Source organism: Trichoderma harzianum (assembly GCF_003025095.1).
Source record: "Trichoderma harzianum CBS 226.95 unplaced genomic scaffold M431scaffold_5, whole genome shotgun sequence".
Classification (NCBI taxonomy): Eukaryota; Fungi; Ascomycota; class Sordariomycetes; order Hypocreales; family Hypocreaceae; genus Trichoderma; species Trichoderma harzianum.
Genome location: NW_020209253.1, coordinates 1,333,260 through 1,348,230, shown reverse-complemented (window position 1 = coordinate 1,348,230; position 14,971 = coordinate 1,333,260). Strand labels below are relative to the sequence as shown.

Sequence of the window (14,971 nt, the reverse complement as noted above, 5' to 3'; positions counted from 1 at the left end):
GATGTCTAATGTGTTAAGCTATCGAAAAATTCCGTCTCTATCAGATATGTTTCGCCTTGAACCTTTTGTCGGCTCACGCTCATCAAAAACCAATGACTTTTTTTATATCTCTTTTCCTTGACCCATAACGCCCCCCTTCCACCATCCAAAAGAAAGAAAGAAAGAAAGAAAAACTTGTCCGCTCATCTTCTTGACTTCAAATCCTCCTTGTATTTATATCTCCTTAGTTGATAGCACGCATGGTCATTTCAACCACGGCAAAAGTGCCTGCGCTCACAGGCATGGCCCTGAGAAGGGTAGGTCCAATGCCCTTCCAGAAACCCCTGACACCATCAGCGCGCCATGTGGCAGAGAAGCAGGAGCGCATGGTCGGGTACTTCTGCTGGGCACCGAAGCCGTCTGTCTGCATCTTGCTCTTGATGACGTCGAAGGGGTAACTGGCCAGCCAGAGGGCCTCGCCGGCGAGACCTCCGTACAGGGCGATCTTGTAGCTGGGGATCTGCTTGCGGTCGATGCCGTTGCGCGCGGCGTCGGCGTTCATGAGATACTCGAAAGCAGTGAACCAGGCGCCGTAGGCAAAGGACTCTCGCCAGACGGTCACGACCTCACCCCTGTAGAGGCCGCTCAGGGCGCCGTTGTGGGAGCTGACCTTGCGGATGCAGTCCAGGGGCCCGTTGTACAGGCGTCCCTCGCCGTGCGGCTGGCTCTGCAGGCGGATACGGATGTGCTCGATGGGCCCGGACAGAGGCGCATTGGCTACACCGGCAAAGGCACCGGCCAGGAAGTACTGGCCGTAGCCAAGTTCGGAGGCCCTGCCCTGGGCGGTGTTGCGAGCCTCAAGCCACCGACGAGCAGCGTGGAAAGCGCCGAACTGCACGGACACACAAGCGCCGATACCGATGAGGGGCGTCAGCGTGCCCTTGTAGAAGGCCAGGGCGCCTTCATTCTTGTAGATGGAGGTAGCGGCCTCGAGAGCGCCGGCGTACTGGTTCGACGTCTGCAGGCGGACTTTGACGATATCGAAGGGTTGGCCTGGGAGGAGAGGGTTAGCAATGTGGGTTTATAATGAGCCGCGAGAAAGCGCTTCGGACCGTCGCCAGACTTGCGACTGAACACCGCCTTTCAACCACAGGGAGAAGATGAGGTTAATGGGATAAAAGGCGGGAGATAAGTCGTACCGATCAAGACTTGGGCAATACCACCAACAGCGCCGGAGAAGAGATCCTTTGCTGTCTGCAGCGCACCGCCTTGGTGCTGTTCAATCTCGGCGGCAGCCATCTAAAATTTGGTGGCCCCGCGGCCGGAACCGATAACGGAATTGAGATTCGACGAGGGAGTGTATACCCAATTGAAGAGGCTATGAACGAAAATAACAGAACTCAAGACAGAATATTACAGCTAGGGGAAGAAAAGGAAAAGGAAAGGAGAAAAAAACGAAGCTGACCGACCAATGGCTTGTCGAGAGGGACCCCGATGACCCGTCCGATATCGACAATGTCGTGATTTGATAAGTCAAGATAGCGGCTATACAAAAAGGGTTAAGAGGCACGGATATAAGGATTCAATGTTTTGTTTGGTGCATCCCCCACGAATTGGGTGGGTAATATTTTGTTTGCTCCGTATGGGGTAATTACCCTGAAGTCTAGTAGCAGAATGCGAGATCGGTCCATAATCCAACAAGATTGATAGAAGCTGCGCCGCAGTGAGTATATATGGTTATATACCATCAAAATGAAGACATGGCTAAATGGCACTTCAATCGCTCGACGGTGTATCCTACCGTTTATAGCATCTTTATAAAGGCCAACTCGATCTCTTGTTCATATCAGATCGCTTGCAGATGTTCTGATAGTTAGTGTCTACATGAATAGGATATATCCAATCTCATCCAAAACAATCATCCTTTGCTTCATCTCAAAACTTCATCAAAGGCCCCAACCTGGAGCCGCACGCTGAGCAGGTGCAGCGGCAGCTCGATTGGCCCCACCGTTTCGACTGACCAGCATCTCTTCACTCCACAACTCACATCCACAAGTCTGCCAAGGTTTCCCGCAGGTGTAGCAGAATTCAGCCTTGCAAACGCAGTCTACAAGTCACATTGTCTCAGCAGCAAGTTCAAAGTCAAGATTCGTAAAAGGAAAGAAAAAAGATGTCATCTCACATATATGATTGCAACCGTGTACAAGTTCCACGACGCGACGGCATTTATAGCATCGTCTCCAGCCACGATCTCCCGCCACGCGAAGCAAGTCGGCCGTTGCCGTATCTTTGGGACAATCTCCTGTATGTGACGCGCCTTTGCAGATGACGCACGTCTTTTTCCCGCATTTAACACATGTGCCGACTTCGTCTTTAATGAACTGCTTGGGAATAAACGTCGAGCAAGTTGGGACGTGACAATACTCCCTCTTTTCGGAATTGTACTCGAGCTCCTTGGCACGATACTTGCCAAGGATGTCTGGCGATAGGAAAATCTGGTTGACGCCGGTGAGGGGGATAGGCTTGTTGCAACACTGAGGAGGAAACATGGACTCGTCGTCGATTGCCTTTTTGACGTAGTTTGACAGGCATTCTCGGCAATAGTCGTGAGAGCAAGGGCATCGCAGCGTCTCCGCGAAGGGGAACTCGTCGGTGCAGACAAGGCAGCGACGCCGTTTGCTGGCTCTGGCCACTGCTCGCTCCTGTCCTCCCTTTCTCGACGACTCGGCAACCGTCAAGGCCTCATCGCCGCCATTGAACAAGACGATGAGTTTGCTAGTCATCTCATCAGACATGGTTCCTGACGACTCCCCATTTTGAGGGAAATCATCGGGGGGAAATCCACGTTGATTGAAGTCGTCTGAACCGAAGCCACTGAGGGCAAGCTCCCTATCGCGTCTGGCCTGGTCCTCTTGGTTGACAAGTTCCCTGATGATGTCGGCATCACTGACGACCGCGCGGGCCACACTACGAGTCAATGCTTGGTCATGAAGCAAGGTGTGAAACGACTGGAGCTCTGCGTTAAAGCATTCGAGCGCGAACTCGAAATCAGGGGCCTCGCCCTCGCGATACTTGCCCTTGATCATGCTCTGGGCATCTTGCAATTGAAGCTCGATGATCAGATCAAGGCTTTCCTGGTCCATTTCGTAATCCATGATTTGTGTAATGAGCTTTAAGAAATAAATAAATAAATGAATGAATGAATGCCGGATATCGTGTTAACTCGACGCCAACTGCCTAGAGAGCACGCCTAACTTAACATTGGGACATTTGCCAAATTAAGAAGAGAAAAACAAGGCGAAAATGCACATGTACTACAAGTAGGTCAGTCTGTATCCCTCTGCCTGAGTATGTAATCCGTACCTGGAATGTCATTTGTGCGAGACATAATCTTGCTTGCCACTCGTCCCCTCACTTATCACTTCCTGCGGGAGGCCGACAAAAGAGTCACCTCCGGGATAAGATACTCCGCATGTACAAGAGAGTACTTGATGCTTGTGGTTGTTTCAAGCAAAGTGCGGGGATATCATCAAGACATACTGTACCGTGCATGTCTACAGAGTAGATGAATATGACAGAACTTTTATGCACAATTTCATAAACCAGTTGATGAAACTTGAACTCCATTTTCACGATTCATGGCATCTTCATACCAGATTCCGGACGATCAATCTATTGTGAAATCCTCCGTATAAGTACCTTGCTATATGCTTATGTCCGCCCATCCGCAGTGGGGTCGATGCAAGCTCCGGAACCTCTGCCGCATTTCTAAGACCGTTTGTTCAATCTCCAAAAGAACTGTGAGCAACTCATATAAAAGCGGCTCCCGCTGACATCTATCAACCAATATTTTCTGCTATTTTCTGAGATGATGCTGTTATTTGCGTCATAAGATGAAGTCTAATATCGGGGATGGATTTGTGTTTGCTTTATTCCGAAATGGTTGTGGAGAAGGTTTACAGCATTGCCCATAAGCAGTAACTACGAGGAAGATATTTGACCTATCAGACAAAGTTTATGTACATGTAACTAGGTAGACAAATTAATCTGAATATAAGCTTGATTTAGACACGAAAAACAAAGAGCCAAGATCAAACTGTCAAGCTCAAAATGATTGACCTGGGATCGCTGCTTTTGCCATTATGATTTCCGGGTAGGCGCCAAATCTGCAAGGCACAATAGCCTATGTGGACAAGAGCGAGCACGGCATGCGGCCTAGCCATGGCGCAAGCTCGAGTTGCACTCGGACTCAGCACCGGCGATCACCATATCTTGGACAAGACTATATGAATTGGCATTTTCCGTGGCTTTACCGATAACCGTTTATAATGTAGACGAAAGCAATATGCAGAAAGAGTTGGCTTCCTACCTTTGTAGGTGCGCTCGTTTGTGCTCAACCAAGATAGAGCGCAAGCTGGGTACAGAGACTACTCGAAGCACTACGATTTTCCTCAATTAAATCACAAAAAATGGCTTTTAGGTTGAGCCGTTCGCTCCTTGCATCGTCATGGCTGTTTTCAGCAATTATTTTAACAGATGCGGCTCCAAGTCGTCCAAACATCGTTTTCATCTTGACAGACGATCAGGATAACCATATGGGATCCCTGCAACATATGCCGTCACTGCAGAAGCATCTAGTTCACCAAGGCACCACGTTTGAGAGACATTATTGCTCTAGTATGTTTCACCAAATTGTCGCGTACAAAGTGAATGTCCCGTTCAAGGCTGACCTGTGTCATCTTTCTTAGCTGCTATATGCTGTCCTTCGCGCGTTAGCCTTTGGACTGGACAACTGGCTCACAATACCAATGTAACAAACGTAAATCCTCCATGGGGTGAGTGTTTTCAATAGCAATCATTAATTAGAACTTCAAGTCTGATTTATAAGCAGGAGGATATCCCAAGTTTGTCCAAAATGGCTACAACGACCACCATCTAGCCCTCTGGCTGCAACAATCCGGCTACAACACTTACTACGTGGGGAAGCTCTTCAATGCTCATACCATTGATAACTACGACTCCCCTCATGTTAGTGGATATACCCAGTCAAACTTCTTTCTTGACCCCTTTACGTATCAATACTACAATGTCAGCACCACCAAGAATGGGGCACCGCCAACCAACCCTGTTGGCAAGTACTCTACTGATATCGTAGCTGAGAGCGCCAATGAATTCCTCGACCATGCTCTCCAGGACGACTCTCCTTTCTTTATAACTCTCGCGCCAATTGCCCCTCATGCACTTGTGGGCGAAGGTTCTTTGGGGGGTTTCGATCCTCCGCAAGTTGCGGAGCGGCATGAAGGCCTATTTCCTGAGTACAAGATTCCCCGGACGCCAAACTTCAATCCTGATTCTCCAAGTGGTGTTAGCTGGGTATCGAAACTTCCCAAGTTGAATGATACCATTCTTGATTATAACGACGAGTATCAGAGGCGGCGTCTCAGGTCTCTTCAGGCCGTAGACGAGATTGTTGAATCCGTTATTGATCGCCTTGAGCAAGCCGGCGTGCTGGAAGATACCTTCATATTTTACACCTCCGACAATGGCTACCACATTGGCCAGCATCGATTACATCCTGGCAAAACATGTGGATTCGAGACCGATATCAATGTCCCTCTAGTCGTCCGCGGCCCTGGAGTCCCCGCTAAGAGAGTCACCCAAGTTCCCTCCTCCCACACAGATCTCGCTCCAACAATATTGCGGATAGCCGGCATCGAAGTTGGCGATAAGAAATTTGACGGGACACCAATTGACATTCATGGCAAGGACACTGAACCTCGGTCGGAACATGCTGCTGTCGAGTTTTGGGGATTTGGACTTGCAGAGAGTCTCTTTGGCAGGGAGAATGGTCCACCCATTTATCTCAATAATACTTACAAGGGGCTTCGCATTGAGGCAGAGAGTTATGGATTCTATTATTCCGTCTGGTGTAGCAACGAAAAGGAGCTTTATGATATGAAGGTACGGTGAACCGACAAGTTTTGGCGATTTAAAAAGGGGCTTGCTGACGCTCAATGACCGTAGGCTGACCCAGGTCAACTACACAACCTCCTCTCCTCAAAAGAGAGGGATATTGACGCCACGATTACCATTGCTGGTAAACAATGGCCCCTTGCGGGGGTCGCTGACCGACTGGACGCCCTGATGATGGTCCTAAAATCCTGCAAGCAGCAATCTTGCGCGCATCCGTGGAAGAGTCTTCATCCATCAGGCGACGTCCGAAACTTTCACGATGCACTCTCCACAGAGTATGATGATTTCTACAGCGAGCAAGTGAAAGTGAGCTTCACCAATTGTGAAGCCGGCTACATCATTGAATCGGAAGGGCCCCAAGGCTTCCATACTTTTGAAGCTGGAGAGGGCCACGCTGACGGTGGAATCTATGATATACCGGAGCAACAAGTTTTGATCAATCCTGACTGGAGTCTTTGGGAATAGAGTGTATAGATTGAGGAATGGCCACGGTTATGATTGCGTACATCCGCACGCATATATATAACTGTAGGATCGTGAAAACCGCTAATGACAGCTATATACCCGCCTCAGTAATAGAATACTTGAATAAAACTAGAATTTTTTCTTTAGCTGGCAAATTTCAAGCTCAAGGATTCACATAGTCTCCTGGAATCTTGTCTCGTCCCTCCACCTTCACCGTCTTGAACTTGTTCACATCCACTCCATGCAACGCCCGCGCATTCACCCCGGTTCTCGTATGCTGGTTATCGTACAACCGGCGCATATTCCCCGTAAGCGCAGCAATTTCTTCCTCAGACAGTTCATTGTTGAACTGGTTCATCAAGATGACACCACATATCTTGCAGAAAACCTTGTCCAACATGCCCGTGTTGAACCGGTACCTTCCGATGTTGGCCTCGTCGCCGGACAATTTGACGAATTCGTTTTGGCTATAGATCCAGATAGCGGCATTCTAAAGTTTCTCCATTAGATTGGCACAAATTGAGTTTTGTTGAAACAGCGATACTTACGCGCTCGCAGCTGCTACAGTTGCATTGAATAGCTCTTTCGAAGGTCTCATCCAGAGGCTTGGCCGTTGTGGCTACAGTGAGTGCACCACAGTGACAGCTGCCTGTATATACAACGTCTTCGCCTTCAGGCTTGGGAAGCTCTCCCTTGTGAACTGGAGGCTGGTATGGTTCTCCTAGGGAGGCACCATCGTATCTGCCATGTGCTATTAGCTTGCTTTCAGGCAAATTGAGGGCGAGAAGACAACTTACGGGGTTCTCTCTAGAACCCAGGTATCCAAATCTTGAAAAGTATGGGCCTATTAAGTCTCGTTACTATTTCCTGTGCTCCATATTATGCGGCTTATATATAACTTACATTAAGAGCAAGTTGAAAGTCTTTTTTCTCATCCTCTGTCGATCCAGCTATTGCTGTAGCGCATGTAGGGCAAAACTGTAATCACAAAATAAGTAAACAGTGTGATCCTTTAGGGATCAGTCCTTCTCATACCAGATGCTTCAGTTTCTTAGGACCAAACGCGTACGTCGTCAGGTCCTCTAAGCTGCCCTTGATAATCTTGACATTGTCTTTACCAGGAAAGATCCAGAGATAGCCCTTTTTGTTACAGATGTTGCAATTGCAGTCGGATGCTGACTTGAGTTCGGGCAACTTTGTCTCAAACACAAACTTGCCGCAGTGGCAGTTTCCTCGGTATGTAACGGTCTCAGCTTCAGCCATGTTGTCACTACAACTTTAAAGTTGTAACAAGATATGAGTTGCAATTCTGGTGAATCAAGTAACAGAAGGAGAACTGATGTAGAAGAATGGTTGTTATAGTTGACAAAGAGAAAAGAGAAAAGCCTCCAATTCCAGGTCTTTAAATATGAACTGGGTTCCGAGCTGCGGTTTGTCTTATCTGTCGCATATCAACTTTCGGGCTATCACTTCGACTGCTCAGCCGCAATCAGGCGAATAAACACAGCTGTTCACTTTTAATAGGCTTTCAAGGCTTACGATTCACAGCATGAAGCAAATACCACATCACGCTAATACCCCGCCTCGCATTCGTCGCTCCTCGTTTATTTATTGGGGTTTGGGGCTACCGCTAATTGTGGAATAGAGTGGCATTGCAGTGTACGATATACGACGCCTGTTATTAATAGCCTATGACATGAAGGGCTTTGTAAAGGATCAGTTTCATACAAATGAGGTTGTCGGGGAGAATAGGCATTATCCATTACGTCCTGCTTCGCCGCAGAGGATTGAAATGAGACTTGACGCGTGGTTGTTGAGGCCTAGCCGATTGGTGGGATCGGCCGCAAATGCCCTTCCGTGTCCGAAGGTTGAAAGAGCCATCATAAGCATCGTCATGGTTCGGAGCAACATCAAAGTATCTTACAAGCAATTAAAAAGTGGATATCTTCACTCGGATCATTGTAAATGGGAATCATTATCATCATTAAAACAAATTGTGTCTCTCTGACGTCTAAACGTTGTTCTTCTAATATCTCCGAGTTCCGTTGTCTGGGGTCTTTGCCTCGTTTTGTGCCTGCGCGTTGAGCTGTATGGCCTCTTTCAGCTTCGCAATCACTTCAGGCTGGTTGCTGAAAGCTGTGTCCAGTATGGTTTCAAGCTCGGCTTCTACTTTTGCAATGGGCTTCACTCCGGCTTTTCTGCTTTGAGAGTCATTTAGAAGGGACCCCCAGCGCTTCGTAAAGGCGTAAATGGACTGGCGCAGAAGCTCATCCAACTGCTCGCTCATATCTTCAACCGTGAGCGTCGTTGCGGTGACTGATGGCGCCCCTCGAGACCAAAGATTGCCGCTGATGATGCTCCCGAAAAATCCCACCCAATTTTGAGGGCTGAGTGTGTCCCAAATCTGGCCAAAATGCTGCATTGCGGGCTGGCTCCGTATATCCCCAATTTCGAGTGATACCAACTCATTCTTAATGATGAGCAAGTTCTTAACCATGAAGAGATCCGGGTCAGTGTCCGTTTTAAGCGACTTGATTCTTGCTTCAGCTCGCTGAAGTATCTGAATTGTCTCCCGCACAATCTTAAACACGACGGGACTGTTCTTCGCCTGCGTGAAATAATGTTAGATCTGAACAAAAATACATTGACTTTGTAGGCGACTTACAGATCGCTCCTTGGGCATTGCTTGGTCAAACATGGCTAGAAGCTCAATCGCTCGCTTGACTAGGGGATATGCGTTTGAAGATGCCACTCCGCCTACAACAGGACTGATCTTCAAGTGACTGTCTTGAGCCGGGGCTTTGGTGAGGGACTTGGTAATCTCTGCTTCAAATAGATTGTCTGTGAATGGCCACAAGTGGTCCGCAAGCAGCCGAGCGGCATACTCCCTGTACTTCCTGAAAGACGGGGACTCTTCTTCATCAATCTCCACCACACCATATTCGTTGGCCAGCCAGCCCACCACATTACATGTTTCCTGAAGTTGAGCGGTTTGGAGTACGGCTTGCAAGTTGGTAGCTAACGGCACGATATTGCCCGGGTGAACCATCGAGGTGTTCACTAGCTTAACGGCCTGGAAAGCTGACTCTGGAGAGGGGCTCCAGACGAGCTCTATGTTGAAGATTTTGGTAAAAAGTGCATCCTCGCTATACATTCGTTCGAAAAGTTGCTTAATGAAGTTTCTAGAAGCTGTTTCTATCGATAGGCTCTTGACTTCTTTCTGGTATTCGTCTATATCATGTTGCGTCATCAATTTCATGTCCCGGTCACGGGTAGTGAGATACGTTCGGAAAATGGTAGTAATGGCATTGACGTATGTTGCAGTTGTGGTTGTGGCTTCCACTGGCTGTCCATATGCATGGTAAGCCGATCGAACTACTTTTCGAATGTTTGGTAGGAGAGAGTAAGATTCCGCCATCATCTCCTCGAATCTGCCATAAGCGAGAGCGTAGCGAGCAGACTCTGATTTCGTGGCGGCAATCTGGCGCGCGATGTCGCCGGATACTTTGTCCAAGCAGCTATTGAAGCCATGATCAAGAAGATGTAATGCCTTGGTAAGTAGGGCGTTGTATCGTGCTAAATACGAGTCGCGTTCGCGGTAATTTTCCTGCAGCCTGTCAATATCAAGAGCATTGAGCCCCAAAGCTTTGATCTTCTTACATGAGCGGTCATGAATTTGATGCAAGAATCAATGTTTTCCACCATTTCGCCAAAGTCATCGTCTTCTACCAATTGACTGGCGCCGGGGGCGTTCAGCCGTCTTGTAGCCTTCTCCAGGTATGCGTAGTAGTAAAGGTCTGTGCCAACCTCATCCGCAAGCTTTTCCAATCGTCGCTGCTCCGCCAAGAGCTCTTCGCATTGAGCTTGGAAAGTCGAAGTCTGAGCCGCAACAGAGAGGAAAGACTGCGATAGCGTTGTCAGTAGCTTTAGTGTACCGTTGGCATTGTCGATCAAGCCTTCCAGGTGGCGCTCGGTCATTTTCAATTGATCGCGGTAAAGCCTGGCTGTTGGTTAGCTAGGCTCGTCGCGCATGTGTTCTAGAGCCATACAAATACTCTCGCTGACTCTCCTCCAGGAGCCGGTTATCCAGCGATTCTGAGGACACGGCTTCCTTCTGGGGATATTGATAAGCTTCAGAGCCCTCGTGGAAAAGTGTCAGGGCCTCCCAATTTCTGCTCTTCCTGTCAACCTTCCGCCGCGACTTGCGCTGAGAGTCTTTGAGAAGCTCCGCCTTGACAACATCGTAAAAGTCGGAGTATGAAGCGGCTCGTCGATGTAATGTGGGTTCGGGAGGGTCGTTCGTGTTCTCTAATTCTTCCAGAACATCCTCCAGCGTCTCGGCGATATTGTTCGGCTCCTAGACAGAGTAAGTCGTCTATAACATGCTAATGAAAGGGCGATGGCCGACACCAACATTTGGCTGCTGTAGGAGCGATTCCTTGCGCTGGTGCCCACGGGCCCTGCCACTAGACGTCTCGGTTCTGCCATTGTTACCGTTTCCAAGCTCTGGCACGAAGCTGTACCAGCCGTCCTCGTACATGGCGGCTCGGAGCTGGAAGCAAGACTCGAGAGATGGGAGAGTGCGCCGACTGCTGCGTGGTCACTATTTGGGAACTGCTGCACCACCCCACGGTACTTGACAGGAATATACGAGACCCATAGAAAAGTAAAGTACTGCTGCGATGGTCTTGGAAGTTAGTTGATGACTAAGCACATTCTCTACTTATACCGCGCAACGATTCAATTCAGACATGATCACTCTTCGGCATTTTTTAATCTAGTAAATTTTCTTTTGCCAATTTTCTAGTTTCTGTGAAAGTTCCATGAGAATTTGCTACTTCGATTTCTTGTTAAGGGCCGGTATGCCCATAAATCAACAATGAACATTGGGCACTGCATTATAGTATCACCATCCTCTAACTTAGTGACCAGATAGATGTCTCTGTATGATTTCTTCGAATTTATGCAGTAATTCGAGAGAGAAAATCATAACTATAAAAATGATCATAATTCCATTTACAAATTACTTAATTTAGGCTCTGTCACGTAATTGAGTGTTTGGATGGTCAAGATAATGAGTAATAATATACATCGCGGTGCTCGAATCCGATATAAGTGGCACTGCCGCACACCAGCTTTTGGCCTACCCCAATTGATCGTCAAATAAGCTTCCCTTTCTCCTACTTTCTTCCAGACCTCTAACAAAGAGAGGCTATTAGCTTAATGTTTTCTTAGCCTTAGAACCATACTGTGTAAGCCTCTTCAACATCTCATCTTCTGCACTCGAAGACCTTGCCGGCAAGTATCTATCTTGTTTCTCTGTTTTCTACCGAGGGTGAGGGAAGTGGCAGAGTATACCAAGTACATGATGAGAATTAGCCGCATCGTGCTGGCAGGGATAAAACCTTGGGCGTTTTCCTTTCTCCATTCCTTTCTCAGCCTCCTGGGGAAGCAAAAAAGACAGCCCCTATCTATCCTTGTTTAGGTGCTAATTTCCATAGCTGACAAGCTATCTACTCCATGAAAGATGGAAATGGATCAAGTGCCTCAATGACCCTGTGCATGGTGTAAATCTTGTAATTGCTATTCGTGGTATCTTCATTACCCAAGATTGTTTCTCAAAATGCGTCTTGGATAGTTGATGCATCAACTGTGCAATGGCAAGAATGGGAATTGTTGATGTTGAATGGGTAGCAAATAGCGTGTGTGCTATTGGCAGCTCGCAGCTTGGACCAGCCAATTAGCGGCATGACATCATCGGGTCGCCGAAAGCTTCAGTACAGGGATGTATGCACTAAAAGCCTTTTTTACTTTTGCATACATGGATACTCCGTAGTGCATGATCTCATGGCATCTGCGACCTCACAGTCGGTCGCTGCACTCATACGCAGATCAATCCAGTCCACAGCGGGGCCATCAGGTGTACTCCGGTATTGATTGAGCATCTAAGCAGCAATACCTAGGTCAGAGATCCGTAGCTATGAATGCCTCTCAGTCCGCCCTTCGGCGAGCGTCCCGTCTTCGTCTCTCGGCTCGACCACATCTCGCCACGAATCAGCGCCAATGGGCTCGATACGCCAGTGACTCAGCTGAAGGGAGGCCCAAGCGGCGGGGAGGGAAAGCCGTGGGATTTGCGGCTGTTTTCGCCGTGGCGGCAGCAGGAGCATACTACTATCCTAAGCTCCAAGCTCGACTGAGCTCGGCTCCTGAAGCAGCCCAGCCAGGGTATCAGAAAGCTGACTTGGAATTCGAAAAGACTCGCAAGCACGCTGCCTCAAAGGAAGAGAACCGCGAGCTGATTAGCTCCCAGCACATGCAGGTGAAGAAAAGCTGGGAGCATCCCGGAGTTTATGCTTGGGGCTCGAATACGGGAAAAGTCATTGACCCTAGTTCGAATGAGAAGAACATCAAGCTTCCGCGTAGAATATCCCATTTCGACAACCAGCTTCTCCGTGACTTGAAGCTCACTCAGGATTTTGGCGCAGCCATCACGGAGAAGGGCGACCTTGTGCAATGGGGCTTGGGGTTTTCCAAGGCAGATCCAACGCCGGTGACGACTCTGAAGGGCAAGGATCTTGCCAAAATTGAAGTATCAGAGGACCGGATTATTGCTTTATCTCGCGGCGGCTCGGTATATGCCATACCGGCCTCCCGTGATGATCAACAGGGCGGCAAGAAGCTGGAGCAGGAGAAGAGCTCTTGGTCCCTCTGGTCTTCGTCTGGCAGCGAGGCTATCAGCTTCCAAAGCTTGACCCCAACAGGGCTCAGATGGGGTGAGCGCGTTGTCGATATCAGCAGCGGACAAGAGCATTGCTTGCTGCGAACTTCAACCGGACGAGTTTTCTCCTGTGCCTCGAGCGCTTCATCCTTTCCGACCAAGGGTCAAATGGGCATTCCAGGCCTCACCTGGGAGACACGCCCAAAAGGGCGCTATGATCAACCACATGAAGTCATTTCGCTCAAGGGGTTTGATATCAAGCAAATCGCAACGGGAGACTATCACTCGGTTGTTCTAGATAAGCTCGGACGCATCTTTACGTTTGGTGACAACACTTTTGGTCAACTTGGCTTTGAGGCCCAACTGGGCAGTGCTTTTGTCTCTACCCCTACTATTTTACAAACTCACAAGCTGTACGGAAGCAGTGGGCTGGTACCCAAAGTTTCGTCAATCGCTGCCGGTGGTTTGAATACCTTCTTTTCCTGTGAAGCTGATGTGCCTGACACCAGCAACACCGAGGTCGGCGCCACAGCACCTTCAAGGAGATTACCTCACAGCACGTTTGACATTTGGGCCGCAGGGCAAGGCACCACTGGCTCGCTTGGTACTGGCAAATGGACTCATGTTTCTCTCGGACCTACCAAACTGAAGGGGCTTTCAGGACTCTCTGAGTTTGACGAGAGAAGCAACCAGCTAGTGCCTATCAAGATCAAGACTCTGAACATTGGCGCGACTCATGGCGCCGCAATCATGGACAATGTGACACAGACTTCTGTGTCGAGCCGGTCCTCTGAGAATGAGACATACTGGGGATCTGACGTGGTCTTCTGGGGAGGCAACGAACATTACCAGCTAGGAACAGGCAAGCGGAATAACTTGAACACACCTACATACATTTCACCATTGGATGGGGACGCAGGACGGCACAGATTATGTCTGACACCTCGACAAACTGCCCGGCTAGGAGAAGGCGGCAAGGGCCGCAAAGTGACGCTGGAACAAAAAGTTGAATGCGGAAGATTTGTCACAGGGGTTTACTCTGCCGTTTGATGGAAGCAAGAAAAAGGGGGAGACGAAAAGCCATGTACAAGTATAGAGTGATGGAGAGGGTAATAATAGGTCGGGGCTCAGCTGATGCAGGATGTTGGATGCGCATATCCGCCTATTGCTGAGCATACACATACGGGATTTGTATTGGCTTATAAGTTGTTGGGTGTCACATGTCTCACATGGTGTGTTGAAACCAAAGATGGCGGTGCGAAGAATTAATGGTTGGAAAGATGAGGGAAAAAAAAAAGAAAAACGGAAAGAGAAGGGAAAAGAAAAAAAGCAAGGAAAAGCAAGGAAAAGAAAAGAACAGGTGATGCAAGGGAGTCGGAAGGAAAAACATTGTGGATTGTGCCTGAGGTGCATGTACTGTAAGATATTATTAGGATGGATCGATCTCTCCATTATGATTTGCCCCCGTTCTGGGAACATTGAGTGATGTGCACACACAGACGCAGATGCAAAACACGCCGAGCCAAGCACAGTCACCAAAGGCGGCGACACGAGCTTCAGCTGACGCGAGCAAGCCTCTGTCCCGGGGCTGGCTGGATGACGCGCTCAGGAGGAGGAAGCGAATCAAATGACCACACCTTATGTTTGAACAAAAATAACTGGCAGCGTCTTAGTGGTGGATGCGGCATGCAGGTACTGGGTGCACTTACACAAGTCGCGTGCTTGGAATCGACGCGATGCGCTGCGGAACTCCACTGAAGAAGTTGGCATCAATGTGACGGCGCTAATCCCGGCCTAGTGCGCTGTGATGTACATGTATATGCATGCATGCAATCA

General features: G+C 48.7%; 6 protein-coding genes across 6 annotated transcripts; 2 read left to right on the top strand and 4 right to left on the bottom strand.

The window, feature by feature from the left end:
• Positions 1 to 223: 223 nt before the first annotated feature.
• M431DRAFT_4703 (hypothetical protein) lies at positions 224 to 1,278 on the bottom strand (the record flags this gene model as incomplete). The annotated part of the gene is made up of 2 exons (XM_024915426.1): positions 224 to 1,032; positions 1,179 to 1,278. 2 exons carry the CDS (start codon positions 1,276 to 1,278, stop codon positions 224 to 226), a joined length of 909 nt encoding a protein of 302 aa, XP_024775431.1.
• A 647-nt stretch (positions 1,279 to 1,925) lies between these two features.
• Positions 1,926 to 3,122, bottom strand: M431DRAFT_83990 (hypothetical protein; the record flags this gene model as incomplete). Its single annotated transcript, XM_024923378.1, has 2 exons — positions 1,926 to 2,086; positions 2,162 to 3,122. The coding sequence occupies 2 exons, from the start codon at positions 3,120 to 3,122 to the stop codon at positions 1,926 to 1,928; spliced, it is 1,122 nt and encodes a 373-aa protein (XP_024775430.1).
• A 1,227-nt stretch (positions 3,123 to 4,349) lies between these two features.
• M431DRAFT_113998 (hypothetical protein) lies at positions 4,350 to 6,853 on the top strand. The gene is made up of 4 exons (XM_024911891.1): positions 4,350 to 4,656; positions 4,728 to 4,814; positions 4,871 to 5,940; positions 6,004 to 6,853. The coding sequence occupies exons 1-4, from the start codon at positions 4,449 to 4,451 to the stop codon at positions 6,415 to 6,417; spliced, it is 1,779 nt and encodes a 592-aa protein (XP_024775429.1). The 5' UTR covers positions 4,350 to 4,448; the 3' UTR covers positions 6,418 to 6,853.
• On the bottom strand, positions 6,404 to 8,020 carry M431DRAFT_141271 (hypothetical protein). The gene is made up of 5 exons (XM_024912624.1): positions 7,453 to 8,020; positions 7,321 to 7,395; positions 7,215 to 7,261; positions 6,966 to 7,158; positions 6,404 to 6,907 (listed from the first exon to the last, which is right to left on the bottom strand). The coding sequence occupies exons 1-5, from the start codon at positions 7,678 to 7,680 to the stop codon at positions 6,581 to 6,583; spliced, it is 870 nt and encodes a 289-aa protein (XP_024775428.1). The 5' UTR covers positions 7,681 to 8,020; the 3' UTR covers positions 6,404 to 6,580.
• Positions 8,021 to 8,155: 135 nt separating this feature from the next.
• On the bottom strand, positions 8,156 to 11,035 carry M431DRAFT_141268 (hypothetical protein). Its single transcript, XM_024912623.1, has 5 exons — positions 10,832 to 11,035; positions 10,467 to 10,774; positions 10,078 to 10,417; positions 9,083 to 10,024; positions 8,156 to 9,025 (listed from the first exon to the last, which is right to left on the bottom strand). The coding sequence occupies exons 1-5, from the start codon at positions 10,955 to 10,957 to the stop codon at positions 8,444 to 8,446; spliced, it is 2,298 nt and encodes a 765-aa protein (XP_024775427.1). The 5' UTR covers positions 10,958 to 11,035; the 3' UTR covers positions 8,156 to 8,443.
• A 1,207-nt stretch (positions 11,036 to 12,242) lies between these two features.
• On the top strand, positions 12,243 to 14,492 carry M431DRAFT_507410 (hypothetical protein). The gene has a single exon (XM_024918961.1). The coding sequence runs from the start codon at positions 12,398 to 12,400 to the stop codon at positions 14,183 to 14,185; it is 1,788 nt and encodes a 595-aa protein (XP_024775426.1). The 5' UTR covers positions 12,243 to 12,397; the 3' UTR covers positions 14,186 to 14,492.
• Positions 14,493 to 14,971: the final 479 nt, after the last annotated feature.